Source organism: Aquarana catesbeiana, linkage group LG09 (assembly GCF_042186555.1).
Source record: "Aquarana catesbeiana isolate 2022-GZ linkage group LG09, ASM4218655v1, whole genome shotgun sequence".
NCBI classification, from domain to species: Eukaryota; Metazoa; Chordata; class Amphibia; order Anura; family Ranidae; genus Aquarana; species Aquarana catesbeiana.
Window position 1 is genome coordinate 251,908,738 of NC_133332.1, and position 17,668 is coordinate 251,926,405.

General features: G+C 44.8%; 1 protein-coding gene across 5 annotated transcripts in view; it reads right to left on the reverse strand.

The window, feature by feature from the left end:
* FAM120C (family with sequence similarity 120 member C) overlaps window positions 1-17,668 on the reverse strand; it is a 63,099-nt gene that overhangs the window by 31,824 nt on the left and 13,607 nt on the right. For all 5 annotated transcript variants that reach the window (XM_073600177.1, XM_073600176.1, XM_073600178.1 and 2 more), the window contains exons 2-3: window positions 6,716-6,962; window positions 2,310-2,392 (exon numbers count right to left, since the gene is read on the reverse strand). In XM_073600177.1, the coding sequence (XP_073456278.1) occupies window positions 2,310-2,392; window positions 6,716-6,962 (330 nt within the window). The remainder of the gene's footprint in view (window positions 1-2,309; window positions 2,393-6,715; window positions 6,963-17,668) is intronic.

Sequence of the window (17,668 nt, forward strand, 5' to 3'; positions counted from 1 at the left end):
CAATGACTCCTTTAGTTAAAAAGAGAGTCACTAGCGCTTGTGCAGGGTTGTGCCTGCTCACATGGATGGCCGGACTGTTGTTGGTATTATAGGCATGGATCGTTCCCGTCAAGCTCATTCAAGATAGGATAAGGATACATAGGAAACAAAAACAGTCTCCATAGCGTAAAACCATTTATTAAAAAAGTAAACAAATTAAAAAGCCAAATGGCCGCTTACATTGGTGGGTGCCTACCCGGCACTGGGGCTGCTTGCATGTCAGGGTGACTTCGCAGTCAGAAAAAGCCTTTCATGTCTCCTCCACGCTGGCGTGCGTTCCAGCTTACACAGGGGGGCAGCCAAAGGATCCGGATGTTGTTGGGTGAAAGGACATGTGACCACGTACCGCTCCGACGTACGTTTCGTAGTGAACGTCTTCAGGGAAGCGACGTTCACTACGAAACGTACGTCGGAGCGGTACGTGGTCACATGTCCTATCACCCAACAACATCCGGATCCTTTGGCTGCCCCCCTGTGTAAGCTAGAACGCACGCCAGCGTGGAGGAGACATGAAAGGCTTTTTCTGACTGCGAAGTCACCCTGACATGCAAGCAGCCCCAGTGCCGGGTAGGCACCCACCAATGTAAGCGGCCATTTGGCTTTTTAATTTGTTTACTTTTTTAATAAATGGTTTTACGCTATGGAGACTGTTTTTGTTTCCTATGTATCCTTATCCTATCTTGAATGAGCTTGACGGGAACGATCCATGCCTATAATACCAACCACAGTCCGGCCATCCATGTGAGCAGGCACAACCCTGCACAAGCGCTAGTGACTCTCTTTTTAACTAAAGGAGTCATTGGTATCTGGTAAGCAGATATCTACTACTTCGAGGTGTTTTCCTTTTCTTATTTTCCTTTGGTGATGGAAAACCTTTTGTTTACAGCAACAAGATTGGGAGATTATTGAAAGATATCACTTCAACCACTTCAAATCACTTTTTTATGTGGACAATCAATCACTATATATTTTTTTCACTATTGTGGGCACTTCAATGTGTAATCTAATTATGATTTGTCATTATTATGTTTTTCATTTTTTTGGTAATGCAGGATATTTATTTATTTAAAGCACTTGAATAGTATGGTATCTAGCGCCCCCTAGCTTTCTTACATTTTCATTTTTTTGGTAATGCAGGAGATTTATTTATTTAGAGCACTTGAATAATATGGTATTTAGCGCCCCCTATCTTCCTTACATTATTTACTAACGTCCATAGGAACTGCAGTCTCTGACCATCTCCTGTACCATGTCCCCAGTCTCTGGCCATCTCCTGTACCATGTTCCCAGTCTCTGACCATCTCCTGTAATATGTCCCCAGTCTCTGACCATCTCCTGTACCATGTCCCCAGTCTCTGACCATCTCCTGTAGCATGTCCCCAGTCTCTGACCATCTCCTGTAGCATGTCCCCAGTCTCTGACCATCTCCTGTAATATGTCCCCAGTCTCTGACCATCTCCTGTACCATGTCCCCAGTCTCTGACCATCTCCTGTAGCATGTCCCCAGTCTCTGACCATCTCCTGTACCATGTCCCCAGTCTCTGGCAATCTCCTGTACCATGTCCCCAGTCACTGGCAATCTCCTGTATAAAAATATTCTTTAAAAACAGTCATTTTCGGCCCAGTGTATTTTTCATTTTCGGCACCAAAAAAAACATTCGGTGCACATTGTTTTATATTGCACGAGTGACCTTAAAATGATGCCCCCCCCCCCCCCCCGAAAAAAGTTCTGCGGACGCCCATGATAGGATAGATAACATTTAGTCTTAGGTTCTTTGTCTCATCTCAATATAATGTATATAACACCAGGCCAATATGAGACTTTTCATGTTATGGATTTTGAAATACACCCCCTTAGTGGCCAACTAAATACATGTGGTGGGGTAAAATATGCAAGTCCACTAAAAGTATGCAGGATGCAGGTTGCAGGATTATTTTATGTTAATGATGTGAACTCCAGGCCATTCCGACACCTTTTGTTTTCCTGCTACAGTTTCCCAGATGAAAACTGTTTACCCAGCAAATAGCAAGTATCTGCATGGCCTTACACCCTCACACACCCTCATAGCCCTCACAGCCCTGTTCTAAATGACTGAAACAAGCAGAGGAAAATCAGATAAGAGTTTGAATGAAGCCGACTCTCTGCAAGGTTTATTTGGAATGCATCACCAGCTCACAATATGAATTTTACTTCTTTCCCCCTGATTTGTTTTCAAATCAAACTCATCAGAAACGACGAGAACTTATGTAATTGATTTAAAGATTATCACCTTCAACGATGCAAGAGGATGATCTGGTCCCAGCAAACTCCAATGAAACGCAGCTAAATCTTCGTCAGGAAGAATATGATTACCTAAAAGCAAGATTATATTACCAATTTAAACATATTAAATAGACTTTTTTTGTTACAGTGCAAACACCTACATTCATTAGTGACCGATATACAGTAGAGAATGGAAGACTCTCAGGTCGGTGAGGGGACACTCAGCTACCCCCATCTCTGTCAATTGCCACACATCCAGACAAAGCAGGGAAAGAGAGGCTGACAACTATACAGGGCTGTCACCTGACTACATTGTGAAGTGTGGGAATCAATGGATTGGCTGAACACAATTCAGAAATCAAAACAGCTATAAAGAATTTAATGTATTCCAGTTAGGTACTCACTAAAAAACTTAGATGTATATTTACATGGAACTATTGTAAAGATAAACTCCAGGCGGATAAAATAAAGACAAATGAATGCATCCCTGTTTCATATACAAACACATTTAATACAAGCAGTTTAAATAGTCTCTTGCAGTCCACTATAGAGCAGAGCTCAGACTGTGAGAGGGGGAAGCAGAACAAAGTGCCAAATAGTTGGGTTACAGTGGGCATGTGCTATACCAAGGAAAATACTAACAAGATAAGAGAGGTGAGCTCATTGTTCTGCTTCTACTCTTGTCATAGTCTGGAAGAAGGACAAGACACCTGTTATGCCCCGTACACACGGTCGGACATTGACTGGACATTCCGACAACAAAATCCATGGTTTTTTTCCCCGACGGATGTTGGCTCAAACTTGTCTTGCATACACACGGTCACACAAAGTTGTCGGAAAATCTGATCGTTCTAAACGTGGTGACGTAAAACACGTACGTCGGGACTATAAACGGGGCAGTAGCCAATAGCTTTCATCTCTTTATTTATTCTGAGCATGCGTGGCACTTTGTCCGTCGGATTTGTGTACACACGATCGGAATTTCCGACAACTGATTTTGTTGTCGGAAAATTTTATAGCAAGCTCTCAAACTTTGTGTGTCGGAAAATCCTATGGAAAATGTGTGATGGAGCCCACACACGGTCAGAATTTCCGACAAGGTCCTATCACACATTTTCCGTCAGAAAATACGACCGTGTGTACGGGGCATAAGAGTTAGGCGGGCCATAGATGGTGCAATCTTCTTTCTTCCAGCCAAGAGTTGTCGGAAAGAAATTTGCACGATTCCCCTCCATCAGCACAGACGCAAAAGCGGTCAGGGGAAGCCATCCCCCGCTGGTATAAGACAGTGATTATCGCTAGCGACTATAGCAGCCGCTTGCGATAATCGGAAGCAATTCCGGCACGGCTGATTGTACCCAAGTTGATCAATTGATAAACTTGGTACATTCAGCCTGCCCATTAATGGTTCGAATGTCGGCAGGAACCAGCTGAGATTCGAACCGTAGCAAAGATAAATATGATAAATAAAGGTCTCCCGGCCAGCCAGAGGGGTTGTGCTTTGTGATGGGGGTGTGTACATCTTGAAACTTAAAAGACAGAAACAAAGCCTATTGGCAGGTTAAACAGTTGTCATATATGGATTGTATACTGAGTTCAGCTTTAAAGCGATTGTTAAGAAAAAAAAAAAGCCTTTTGCTGCTCCTGGCCCCTCCCTCCTTAGAGTGCCCCCCAGCCAGCAGCTTGCTACAGGGGGCACCCAAGCCGAGTCAGAGCTCCGAGTATCCATTCAGACACAGAGCCCACACCCCTTTCTCCCCTGATTGGCTGACTGTCTTTGATTGACAGCCGCGGGAGCCAATGGCACAGCTGCTCTGTCTCAGACAATCAGGAGGAGTGTCCTGGATGGCTGAGGGGATCGTGGACATCGCTGGAGAGAAAAGTTAATAAGGGGGGGTGCCGGTACACACAGATGTTTTTTTTTATCGATAGAATGCATTAAGGTAAAGGTGCCTTTACAGCTCCTTTAAATATATGAATGTATCCTTCAATCAGTTTCCAGTAATCCTATGTACAAACACAGGTGAAGGAAGGGGCAGTGTCAGCACTCTGAGGTAGTCAAGGCTCTCCTGCTTTGCACAGCGCTGCCAGTTTGAAGAAGTCTGAAGAAGCATACAGGAGGGATAAAGCAGAATGATGACTTCATCGTTGTAGTGAGACTCGCTCACTGTGTCCAATCAGCAAGCTGGGGACAGGATTGTGACCAAATTGTATTTCTCGACTTCAGTAGCAAGCGTACGGATTTGAATGACTATGACAAGGGACAAATTGTAATGGCGAGACGACTGGGTCAGAGCAACTCCAAGACTGCAGGTCTTGTGGGATGTTCCCAGACTGCATTGTTCAGGACCAACCAAAAAAGGTCGAATGAAGGGACAACCGGTGTCAGGGTCATGGGAAGGAAAGGCTCATTAATGCATGTGGGGAGCGAAGGCTGGCCTGTGTATTCCCATCCAATAAAGAGCTCCTGGAGCTCAAACTGATGAAAAAGGTAATAATGCTGGTATTGATAGAAAGGTGTCAGAACACAAAGAGCATCGCAGTGTGTTGTGTATGGGGGCCGTGTAGCCACAAATCGGTCAGGGTTCCCATGCTGACCCGTGTCCACAGCCAAAAGGCTCCTGCAATAGGCACGTGAGCATCAGAATTGGGCCACGGCACAATGAAAGAAGGTGGCCTGGTCTGATGAATCACGTTTTATTCTTTTATTACATCATGTGGATGGCCGGGTGTGTGTGCGTCGCTTACCCAGGGAAGAAATGGCATCAGGATGCAGCATGGCAAGAAGGAAAGCCTGCAGAGGCAGTGTGATCCTTCGTCTAGTGGAGTCTATGCCTTGATGGGTTGGGGCTGGTTTGGCGGCAAAAGGGGGAACTATTAAATATTAGGTGGGTGGTCATAAGGTTATGGCTGATCTGTGAATATATATATATATATATATATATATATATATATATACACTGTATCTCTGACACTAGTTTAGATGAGGTGCTGATCTAACCATTTAATTTTTTTTTTTTTTTTTTTTTACACAGACCTTTTTTGTTTACATTCTTCTCTAGCCACTTCCGGACCGCTCGCCGCGCGCCGATATACGTCCTAACTTTGGAGAGGAATATCGTTGTTATGGCTGCAGCTAGCTGTCATAACCCCGGTATCCTCTTTTTCGTCTGGTTTCCGATATTAGTGGTCTCTGCAGCGGATTCGCCACGAGATCACTTTTATCGGTGGCGGGAGAGGGGCCCCCCTCCAGCCACACTCCGGTTCCCTCCACCGCTTAATGGAGCCGTCGTCAGCGTCGATTGGATCCTCTCATGTCAGTGGCATGGAGCTGAGTGGGGGGAAGATGGCCCCCACCCGTCTCCATACCACTGCAGGGCGGAAGCGACATCAAAACGTCACTTCCGCCCATAGCTCTTAAGGGGGCATTTTATTTTATTAATTTTTTAAAATGACAATTTTTTTTTTTTTACTATTGCATTTTAGTGTAAATATGAGGTCTTTTTGACCCCAGATCTCATATTTAAGAGGTCCTGTCATGCTTTTTTTCCTATTACAAGGGATGTTTACATTTCTTGTAATAAGAATAAAAGCGACAATTTTTTTTTTTTAAAGAACAGTGTAAAAATAAAAAATAAAAGGTAAAAAAAAATAAAATAAAAAATGAGGTCATTGGCGCATGCGCAGTAAAGAAACGTCCCTCTGTGCCGTTTCTTCCACAGCATGTGCTGTAGAGAAACTGAGGAAAACTGGAAACCGCACACCGGTCTGATGATGAGTGCTTTTATTAATAAAAAGTTGGATCATAGAAGAATACAAACACTACAGCAGCAATGTACAGGGATCAACTGACGCGTTTCGCACTCATGAGGAGTGCTTACTCATAGCGTGTGCTGTGCCTGGGTGGGAGAGACGTCATGCAGCTCCGGCCAGTCACAGAGCCGGAGTCCGCAGCCCCAGAAGGAAGAGGGGTGAAGAGGGATGCTTCCACCAGCAGGGACATCACGGGCTTCGTTTGCAGGCAAGTGCCACATAATGGGCTAGTATGCAATTCATACTAGCCCATTATGTTTTTACTTTGCAGGGGAATAAAGAGGAAGTAAAACCCATCAGGGTTTACTTCTTTTTTAAAGCATCACAATTTGCTTAACAACCTGCCCAAAGGATAAACAGCACACCTATGATTTCACCTCTCCTTCTGTAAGCAGAACTTGACTGTTGACTGACAGCTCTGATCACCATACATTGCTCTCCCAGTGTGACTGCTGCTGTGCAGAGGATTACAGGAGGCTCATATCATAACAGAACCCATTATTGATGCTAGTGCCATAATTAATATTGCAATAAAAAAATTTAACTGGAATAAAGGTTTTTCATTCTAGTGCGTTAATCAATCGCTGGCTGTCCCCTTACCCAAGAGAGCAGCAAAGATGGGGAAATTGCTCATCTTCAGGCCAAGCTGCTTGGCGACTTCCTGCATCAGAAATTGGTTGGTGGTCAGATTCTTCCCATTCCAGCTGAGCTTGAGAGCATGAGAGCTGTAGTAAGATGGGATGTTACACAAAGCATATTCAGAGTCGTGGGCAATGAGGCCATGAAATCCGTTCTCCCGGAAAAAAGAAACCACTTCCAGGTGATGATCCTCCAAGCTCTGAAACACCTGAAAACAAAAAAACAGAAAAAGGTCACAAGGTTTATAAAACTATCACAAACCACCCTGAGCTAATTGTTTTAACGTTCCTAACAGACTATAAAACCGAGCATTTTAAGGAGGAAGATTTTTACATAGCACCAGAAATGTTTAGAGTAATAAGCCATGAGAACCTTGGAGGACATAGTAAAAGTTGAAGGGTCTTTGTCAACAGGCTTTTGTTGACTTAAGAATTGCTTCTCTTTCCATGCAAGTAAAGGGGAAAAAAAAGCAGCTCAAAGCTTAGGAGGTCAAATATACCCGGCAACGAATTCTGAAGGATCTCAAAAAAATGAAGGATGCCTGCGCCTGAAAACATTCCTGCTTTTACCCATCAACAAAAGATCTAAAGTGTTACTAAACCCCAGACCCTGCATTCACTATATCTGGTCTCTCCACAGTACACAGAACATGCAATATTTTAGTAAATACAACCCGCTAAATACCTTTTCTCATCAGCAGTATATAGCAGTCTTGTGACTTCTATCTGTGTCTGGTTAAAGCTTGTAGGAGGAGTTTTCTGACTATCCTACCAGACTACGAGACCCCCTCACCCTCTTGTCTGGACAGTGCCAATTGGCCCTGTGTCGATCAAAAGAAAAAAAAAAAAAAAAAACTCTCTAGCAATACACACCAAACTGAGCATGTGCAGCCTGACTCCATAGACTCTGTGTTATTAGGAAATTATTAGGGGACATTGGAAGAAGGGGAGGATCAGAGAAGACAGGATCAGCCTTTTTACACAATTCAGAGGATTAACCTCTTAGGTTCCACAGTGAGTATAACAAGCATGCTTTACTTCATATACAGACTGATTTTACTGTTGTGGGTTTAGTAACACTTTAAGCCAGTTAACACTACTTTCAAAAGGGTGTATCCATCTCTGTTGTTACATTAGTATTTGGGAGGCCAATGTTTGCCCTCTTCTAAATTCAGACATAATACCTTATCTGTTTAAACGCAGACACTCTAACTACACAGACTATTCACCTCCTATTCAGTAGTAAGGGGTCATGCACACGTACTTATTTGCAGACGTACAATATGAGTTATGCCTGCATTTATGGCATCCAGGGGCCCTAGTTGCTGCGTAGTTCTGTCCATGCTGTGCTTGGATATACGTATGTAAAGGCCGGTATTCACAATTAGGTAAACGTGTTGTCTGGATTTATTACAGCGGAGTTCCACCCATATAAAAGTCAGCAGCTACAAAAAGTTTAGCAGACTTTTAATAAATCGGACACTCCCCTGTCCCACGGTCCAGAGATGCGAGCGAACGAAGCCCCGCTCCTCTCTGCGGCGCCGGCATCACTACCGTGGGTGCCGGTTGTGGCTTCATAGCCGGGCACACACTGCGCATGTGCGAGCCGCGTTGCATGCTGTGATTGATCGGACAATCTTCTGGGATCTGTGACATGTCCCAGAAGATTGCAGGGAGGGAGGGGGGAGAGGTGAACTTCCTTCTGGCACCCCAGGAAAGAAGTAGAAGCTGAATGTCTCTAAAAAGAGGGTATCCACCCCCCCACCCCCCCCACAAGAATGACATGCCAGGGGGTCACCTTCACTTAACGCAGAAGTTCCATTTTTGGGTGGAACTCCGCTTTAAAGATGTATAACAGTCATCATATATACAGTGCCCAACCGATTTGGTAATATAAAATACTTAAAAACATTCACAAATATTGCAATGATTAATATGTAATACTGTATATATGATGGCTGTCATACATCTGTAATAAATCCAGACACCACGTTTACCTTTTATACTTATTGGCCCTTTTTGTGCTCACCTCATTTAAAGTTCTACGGGCTAAATTTTGCTTTGTTGTACATCCAGAAGCCCCAAAATTCAGCTATGAGTAAGCACTTTGTATAAGTGCGAAACGCATCAGATGTTGCGCTGTATCACTCCAGTGGTGTCTCATGTACCTTATGATCTTATTTTACTAATAAAGAAGAATTTAACCTGCTTATCCCGGTGGGCGGCTGTCCAGATCTTCCCATTCTAATACATTTGCCCCAAAATTCAGAGCGCTAATATGCCTGGAAGCTATTTGTTCAAATGCATTGCCTACTATTAGACTGCCCTGTAGGCGGACCAGTAAGTGTTGCTCTTTTTGCTCCTTAGAGCTTCCCTAGTTTGGGGGGGCTCCTAGGAAACTCAAGACTGTGTGTGAACATTTATTTATTATTAATTTATTACAGGTACTTATATCAATTTACGCAGGAGTGTACATATACATTGTACATTCACATCAGTCCCTGCTCTCAAGGAGCTTACAATCTAAGGTCCCTAACTCACATTCGTACATACTAGGGACAATTTATACAGGAGCCAATTAACCCACCAGCATGTCTTTAGAGTGCTGGAGGAAACCTACACAGATACAGGGAGAACATAAACTCTGTACAGGTAGTATTGTAGTTGGGATTTGAACCGACAACCCCTAGTACTGTTAGGCGGAAGCGCTAACCACTTAGCCCCCGTGCTTTCATTTTATGAGGGATTAGTCTGTGTGTGATAAATGTAAGTGTTCAATACACTTACCCCCCCCCCATACTGTTTTATTGAACACACACCAAGACTAAACCCTCATAAAATGAAAGCACAGGGGCTAAGTGGTTAGCACTTCCGCCTAACAGTACTAGGGTTGTCGGTTCAAATCCCAACTACGGTGACAAGGACAGTTCCTCCAGACCTGCAGTGGTCATACTGGTGTCCTATAGATAAGATCTATGATGGTGGTTGCCTGATTCAGCTGAATTAGGTGACTGTCACTTCATAACCCCTTCACTGCCTTTGAGCATTATTTTGCACACATTTAAAAGATTAGTTAAAATTCCCCAAAATTATATATTTTCTTAAAAGAGAAGTTTTTTTTCATACTTATCAAGGTGGACGCAGCATCACTCTGATGCTGCACCTGTTCCCCACCGGCTCTAACACTGAGAACCGAGCGATCAAATACTTCTGATTGCTCAGTTCTCCCTGAGCAGACAACTGGTGACTGTTATTCACCCCTGTATGCTCCGCCCCCTCTCCTTGCTCACTGGAGTGCTGGGCTTTGGGGGGGCTCAGGCTCTCAGCGGCTCGCTGAGGGGCTGAGCCAGGTGCCGGTCCAGGTATCTGGGCGAATCTCAGTTTCATTGTCGCGATCTTGCACGAGCCTGGACCGGCTCTGTGACGTCAGCCGACTTCATTCCGCTGAAAATGGGTCACAGAAATGCAGAACAAACTGCAGTCCAGTGATCTACAGGAGAAGTACAGCCAAATGAGCTTTCCCTGTACTTCTCCTTTAAAGAGCAGAGCCTGGAGAATAAAACATATTTTTTATCTCACATGATATTAGTGCAAATGGCACAAATAACGTTACTTTTATACTTTTAGCATACAGAAACACAATACAGTGAGGGGAAAAAAAGAAATGATCAGTCTATGATCTTAATGGTGGGTTTATTTTAAAAGCAAGAGACAGAATAAAAAAAAATCCAGAAAAATGCATTTTTAAAAATGAATAATAAATGAAATAAATGTAATCTAAAAAAAAACAAAAACAACAAGCGTATATTGATTGGTTTGCGCAAAAGTTATAGCGTCTACAAAATAGGGGATAGATTTATGGCATTTTTATTATTATTTATTTTTTTTACTAATAATGGCGGCGATCAGCGATTTTTATCGAAACTGCGACATTGCGACGGACAGATCGGACACTTTTTTGGGACTATTTATACAGCGATCAGTGCTAAAAATACCCACTGATTACTGAATAAATGTCAATGGCAGGGAAGGGGTTAACACTGGGGGGCGATCAAGGGGTTAAATGTGTGTCCTAGGGAGGTGTTTATAACTGTGGGGGGGAGGGGACTGCCTGGGGGAAAAGACCAATTGTTGTTCCTAAGCATTAGGAACAACTGATCAGTTTCCTCACCCCTGACATAACTAGGATCTGTCTATTTTCATTGACAGACCTCCGTTCTTTCTCTGTGTGGAGCAATCGCGACCGCCGGGCATGCGCATTGGCTCAGTCGTTGCACGCCCGCGCCCCCTAGTGGTGTTAAAGCAGCCGACGTACAGCTACAACGTCTCCCCCAGGGGAGCCAACCTTCCGCAGTATGACTGCGGCGGCTGGTCGGGAAGCAGTTAATGAGTGAAATAAGTATTCGACCCCTTCGCAAAACATGACTTAGTACTTTGTGGCAAAACCCTTGTTGGCAATCAGAGGTCAGATGTTTCTTGAGGTCTACAATCTTGTCCCGGACATCCTTGGACGGCTCTTTGGTCTTGGCCCAGAGATTGGAATCTGAATGATTGCTTCTGTGGACAGGTGTCTTTTATACAGGTAACAAGCCTTTAAAGCGGAGTTCCACCCAAAAATGGAACTTCCGCTTATCCGGGTCCCCCCCCCCCCCTCCAGTGTCACATTTTAGGGGAGAGCAGACACTTGTCTAATACAGGTATTTGCTCCCACTTACGGCGATCTACGCCATGTCCGACCCCCCTCCTCCGTTCCCCCTGCTGTCTTCTGGGAGACACACAGGTCCCAGAAGACAGCAGGGACCAGTCAGAACGTGCCGCACGACTTGCGCATGCGCAGTAGGGAAGCAGGCCATGAAGCCACAAGGCTTCACTTCCTGACTCCCTTACTTAAGATGCCGGCGCCTCCACCCAGAGCCGAGGGACAGTTGGCTTCGGGTGAGGACATCGCGGGCGCCCTAGACAGGTAAGTGTCCATATTTTAAAAGTATTTGTACTTTACTGGAGATTTAGTCAACTGAATACGAATAAAACTAAAACAAACAATTGCAGAAGACTAAAATGGGACTAAAACAAAAATGCCATTTTAGTCCTAAGACTAAGGCCCCATGTACACGGGACGCTGCTAAACGCACGTTCAGACGCTTTTTTCAACTATCTACTATAGTTATCCTATATGACCATGTACACAGTCTCGTTTGTTGCCGTTTTTATGCAGTTGTGTTTCTTTGCAAATCTTCGGTTTCAGACGCCGAAGATTTCCATGTTTCAGACGCCAAATGCAACTAAACGCGGTAACCCGCATTTTGTTTTTGGCCATACAAAAAAAAAAAAAAAAATTTTTTTTTTTCAGAAATGTTTCTAAATGCAAACGCGGCAAAACTCCGCTTACTATCTGTCAAGTTAAATCGTTCAGGAGAGGTTGTAAAAAACATCTTGTGTACATGAAGCCTAATGCCGCGTACACACGATCGGAAATTCGGCCAGCAAAAGACCGATGAGAGCTTTTGGTCGGAAAATGCGACCGTGTGTATGCTCCATCGGACTTTTGCTGACGGAATTCCCGCCAGCAAAAGACTGAGAGCAGGTTCTCAATTTTTCGGTCGGAAAAAGTTCCTATTCGAAAATGCGATCGTCTGTACAAAATTCCTATGCATGCTGGGAAACAATTCGATGCATGCTCGGAAGCATTGAGCTTTATTTTCTCGGCTCGTCGTAGTGTTGTACGTCACCGCGTTCTTGACGGTCGAAAGCTCGGAGAACTTTTGTGTGACCGTGTGTATGCAAGGCAAGCTTGAGCGGAATCTCGTCGGAAAAACCATCCAAGTTTTTTCCGATGGAAATTCCGCTCGTGTGTACAGGGCATTAGACTAAAACGAAATCGAAATTTGCTGCCAAAATTAACACGGATGCCCACCCACATTCCTGAACAGTGAAAGTCCCGGCTGCCAGGAGCACTATGGGTAAGGTATTTGTAGTTATGTTATCTTCCTCCTCTAGCCAAACAAGCATTCATGCAGTCCTCTTCATGGGTAAATTTAAAGTGGAGTTCCACCCACTTTTACAACTCTTCAGCATCCCTCAATAAACTGTGCACTGTAAACGAATTGGATAAATATATATATATATTTTTTTTTTCTCAGCACCTACTGTATATCTGCTGTATTCATTTTTCACTTCCTCCTCCCTGGCCCATCGTATCATTTCCTGTTTGCATGCAATGCCTTCTGGGAAGGGGCGGCAACTTCCTCTGACACTGCCGTTGCTATGGAAACCTGACCTGAAACCTATTACACTGCTTGTGCTGCACTGAGCATGTGCGATGAGATCCAGGAAGAAATACTGTCTGGCTTCAGATGCCCACACTTAAGATGGCCACGGCCTGCTGTAAGTTTATAAAATAACAAACTACTGCTATAAACTTACAAAACAGACCTTAGTTTACAGACTAACTTTACTAGAATACATTAAGCTTGTGTATTATAGGGGTATTTTTATTTAAAAAGTCTAATTTCGGCCGGAACACCACTTTAAAAGCAGCCCGGTGTTGGACTTGGGGGAAACAAAACCTGCTCACTTTTTAGCAAGCAATTTGTAACCACTCAGCGGGTGTCTGGAGTCTCGTAACTCGGAGTCCCAGGTCATTAAACCTGTTCAATAGGCAACAAAAGCAAAATCAAACTCTGACTGACGCCTTATTAGAGGGATCAATAAGACACAAGTTTCAGCTGCAAGCTTGAAATGATATCTTACATATTTAAGACTTTACTTTTTATTTTGGATTCATCACTGCAATTGCAATGCTTTATAAAATGTAAAAAAAAAAAAGTTGCACAGTCAGCAAGACTTTCTGATATTGACGTCATCATTTTATAAAGGCCACTGGAAAGCACAGCTAAATCTGGAGGACAAGCTGATTGCAAATGAAAGTGTGTGTGTGTGTCCTAGCACTTGTCATCACCGTCAGAGAACGAGCGGCAGCACAAGCTGCTCTGTCACTTGGACAAGGATATGGGAAAAGCTCGCCGGGTCTGTTATGATTATTTTTGTATCTTAGTGAACTTTTACAGACTGAGGGAAACACACGTGGAAATGTACTCAACACACACACAGTTCCCTATCTGGACGAGAACCGCATGTGATTCAGATAGGAATCGCATTGCATTGCTGTGTAAATCACATGCGATGTCTGTGCAGTGCGATTTGAGCCATTCATTTGTATGGCTCAAATTGTACCAAGCCTACATAAAGAAAAAAAAAAAGTGCAAGACCCTTCTCTTCCCCCCGCACTGGAATCAGATCGCAGGGGTGTTCACAACTATGAGATCCAATTCTGTCAATCGCACTGCAATTTGTGAACTGTTTTGGGGTGTCAGTAATTTAACCACCGGAAGATTTTCCCCCTTAATGATATGTTTTTTGCGATTCGGCACTGCGTCGCTTTAACTGACAATTGCGCGGTCGTGCGACGTTGTACCCTCACAAAATCGATGTCCTTTTTTCTCCACAAATAGAGCTTTCTTTTGGTGGTATTTGATCACCTCTGCGGGTTTTATTTTTTGCGCTATAAACATACAAAGACCATCAATTTTGAAAAAAAAAAAAAAACAATATTTTTTACTTTACTGCTATAATACAGATCTATCTATCTATCTATCTATATATATATATATATATATATATATATATATATATACCGTATATACACACACATACATATATATTGATAGATATATCTTTCTCTCTCTCTCTCTCTCTCTCTCTCTCTCTCTCGAGAGAGAGAGATAAAAAAATGTATTCATCAGTTTAGGCCGATATATATTCTTCTACATTTTTTTCTTTTACCAAAAATAATTGCAATAAGCGTATATTGATTGGTTTGCGCAAAAGTTATTGCGTCTACAAACTATGGAATAGATTTAGGGACTTTTATGTTTTTATTGGTAATGGCAGCGATCTGCGATTTTTAGTGGGACTGCGACATTGCGGCGGACAAATCTGACCCCAAATGACACTTTTTGGGGACCAGTGACATTATTACATTGATCAGTGCTATAAAAAAAATGCACTGATCAATGTATAAATAACACTGGCAGGGAAGGGGTAACACTAGTGGGGGAGATCAAGGGGTTAAGTGTGTTCCCTGGGTGTGTTCTAACTGTGGGGGGGATGGGCTCACTGGGACATGACAGAGATCACTGGGAACAGATCTCTGACATGTCTCCTGTCAGAACGGGGATCCGCCTTGTTTACATAGGAAGATCCCAGTTCTGCCTCTGTGTACAGCGATCGCGGGTCGCACACGCGCCCCCTAGATCACATGCACGGACCAACGTACAATGATGGCAATTAGCGCTATCCAGCCACCTTGCCACAGTATAATTGCGGCGGGTGGCTGGGAAGTAGTTAAATAACTTCATGAAAAAATATTATTCTACCATACACTGGGGCTCTGCCCGCACTGCATGGGTTAACTGCTGTTTGTCTAGGGGTGGAAGGGAAAGCTGAATTCCATCCTCCAGAAAACTGCGCTCCCCCTGTCCAGCGGATGGTTTCTGCCATCCTCACGCCCAGAGCCGGTCTATGGGAGTGATGACGTCAGAACAGTCCATTCACGAGAACGCTAGCGTGCGAGGGGGGCAGGAGTGGTGAGGACCGATCTTGCAGTCGGCGGATCAGGTAAGTATCTCGCATTTCTGCAATCCCCTAGACGAAAATTAGCAGTTAACCCACGCAGTGCGGGCATTTTTTTTTTGCCCTCAGAGTTCTCCTTTAATATTGACACTCCCTGTGGTGCAAATTCAATGTGTTTTCAATGCTACGACAAAGCTAAAACATGTAACGTCACAAGGGGCGGGCTCTCTGGGTGACATCATCAGATGATCACACCCCATGGCTATATAGGAGGTGCCAGACAGCAGGGGACAACACAACGGAGAAGGACAGCCTCAGGAGAAGAGCGGCCTTTTTTGTTTTTAGCGGGTAACTGGTGGTGAAGAAGACAGCTCGGGGACAAGACGGCACCGGGAGAAGACAGCTCGGGGACAAGACGGCACCGGGAGAAGACAGCTCGGGGACAAGACGGCACCGAGAGAAGACAGCTCGGGGACAAGACGGCACCGGGAGAAGACAGCTCGGGGACAAGACGGCACCGGGAGAAGACAGCTCGGGGACAAGACGGCACCGGGAGAAGACAGCTCGGGGACAAGACGGCACCGGGAGAAGACAGCTCGTGGACAAGACGGCACCGGGAGAAGACAGCTCGTGGACAAGACGGCACCGGGAGAAGACAGCTCGGGGACAAGACGGCACCGGGAGAAGACAGCTCGGGGACAAGACGGCACCGGGAGAAGACAGCTCGGGGACAAGACGGCACCGGGAGAAGACAGCTCGGGGACAAGACGGCACTGAGAGAAGACAGCTCGGGGACAAGACGGCACTGGGAGAAGACAGTTCGGGGCTTCTTTGTTAATAAAGGACTTGTCAAAAACGGCTTTTTTTTTAAACACTGCATTCTGGGGTGAATAGGTAGGGGTACGATGTGCCCAAAACGCATTCACATAGGGGAGGGAGGAGGATCTGGGGGTCCCCTTGTTAAAGAGGGCTTCCAGATTCCGATAAGCCCCAGCCCGCAGACCCCGACAACCACAGCCCAGGGTTGTCGGGAAGAGGCCCTTGTCCCCATCAACATGGGGACAAAGTGCTTTGGGGTGGGGGGGCCCCCTGCACCAAAGCACCCACCCCAATGTTGAGAGCATGCGGCCTGGTATGGTTCAGAAGGGACGAGGGGGCGCTCGCTCCTCCCCCCACTTTCCTGAACTGCTGGGCTGCGTGCTTGGATATGGTTCTGGTATGGATTTTTGGGGGTGAACCAATGCCATCTTTAAAAAAACAAAATTGGCATGGGGGGACGGGGTCAGCTTCGAATCCATACTAGTGCCGAAGGGCCTGGTATGGACCTGGGGGAGGACTCCACAATGTTTTTTTGTCGGCAATTGTTTTTTTTTTTATATTCAGCTGTCAGCGGGGAACCCTGCTGACAGCTGATGACTCATCGGTTGTTAAGGACATAGCGGCTGGCTTCCTGGCCCCCTCCTTAGCAACCAGTTACAGTGTTTGAAGTTCAGTTCAGTCCCTTTTTTTTGTTGTTGTAAAAAAATGAATGAAAAGCGGATGTCAGCGGACATGAAAACGAATGCAAAAATTGATATCCATATCAGTTTTTGATTCGCGACTGAACTGAACTAAAAAAACTGAATGCCTGTGTGAAAGGACCCTAAGGGGCTCTACTGACAAGTGCATTGCATTTTCAGGAGTGAACTGGCTAAACAGCCTAAATCCTTAGCAGGCCCTTGGAGACTGAGCTGGAAAGCTCTGGCTCACAGCCTAAAACCACACACTGATAAAAGAAGCTGTTATACACTGACCTGGGATTACAGGGTTCACTCTCAGTAAAGACCGAACACGACTGGGTCAAAGTGCAAAGTGAAAGTGCATTTATTTTTATTCTTTTGGACAGGAGCCTGCAAAGCATTGCACCTGGGGATCATTGTATCACGGGTGCAATGTCAGGCTCCTGCACACACTTTATAGAAGTCTCTATCTATACCTCTGTGTGGGCAGACAATTCCTAAGCTGTGCTGTAGGCAGAGTGAATTACGTGCGCGCTCGCAGTTTATTGATATTACAAGTAGTCCATATGCCGCGGTGACAGACAGGACTTGTCGTTCTTTCACTCACAGGTTCCTGTGAATTGTCATTGCCATTATTGGTTGCTAGGATGCAGACGGCTACTGCTGCCTTTTGCACATTCTGATGCTTGGAATTTTACCCGCGTACCGCCATTTATTACTATGGGCATCCGTCTCTCCCTGGGTACAGAAATATGCCGGTGTGTATGAGGTCTTAATGTTTTCCA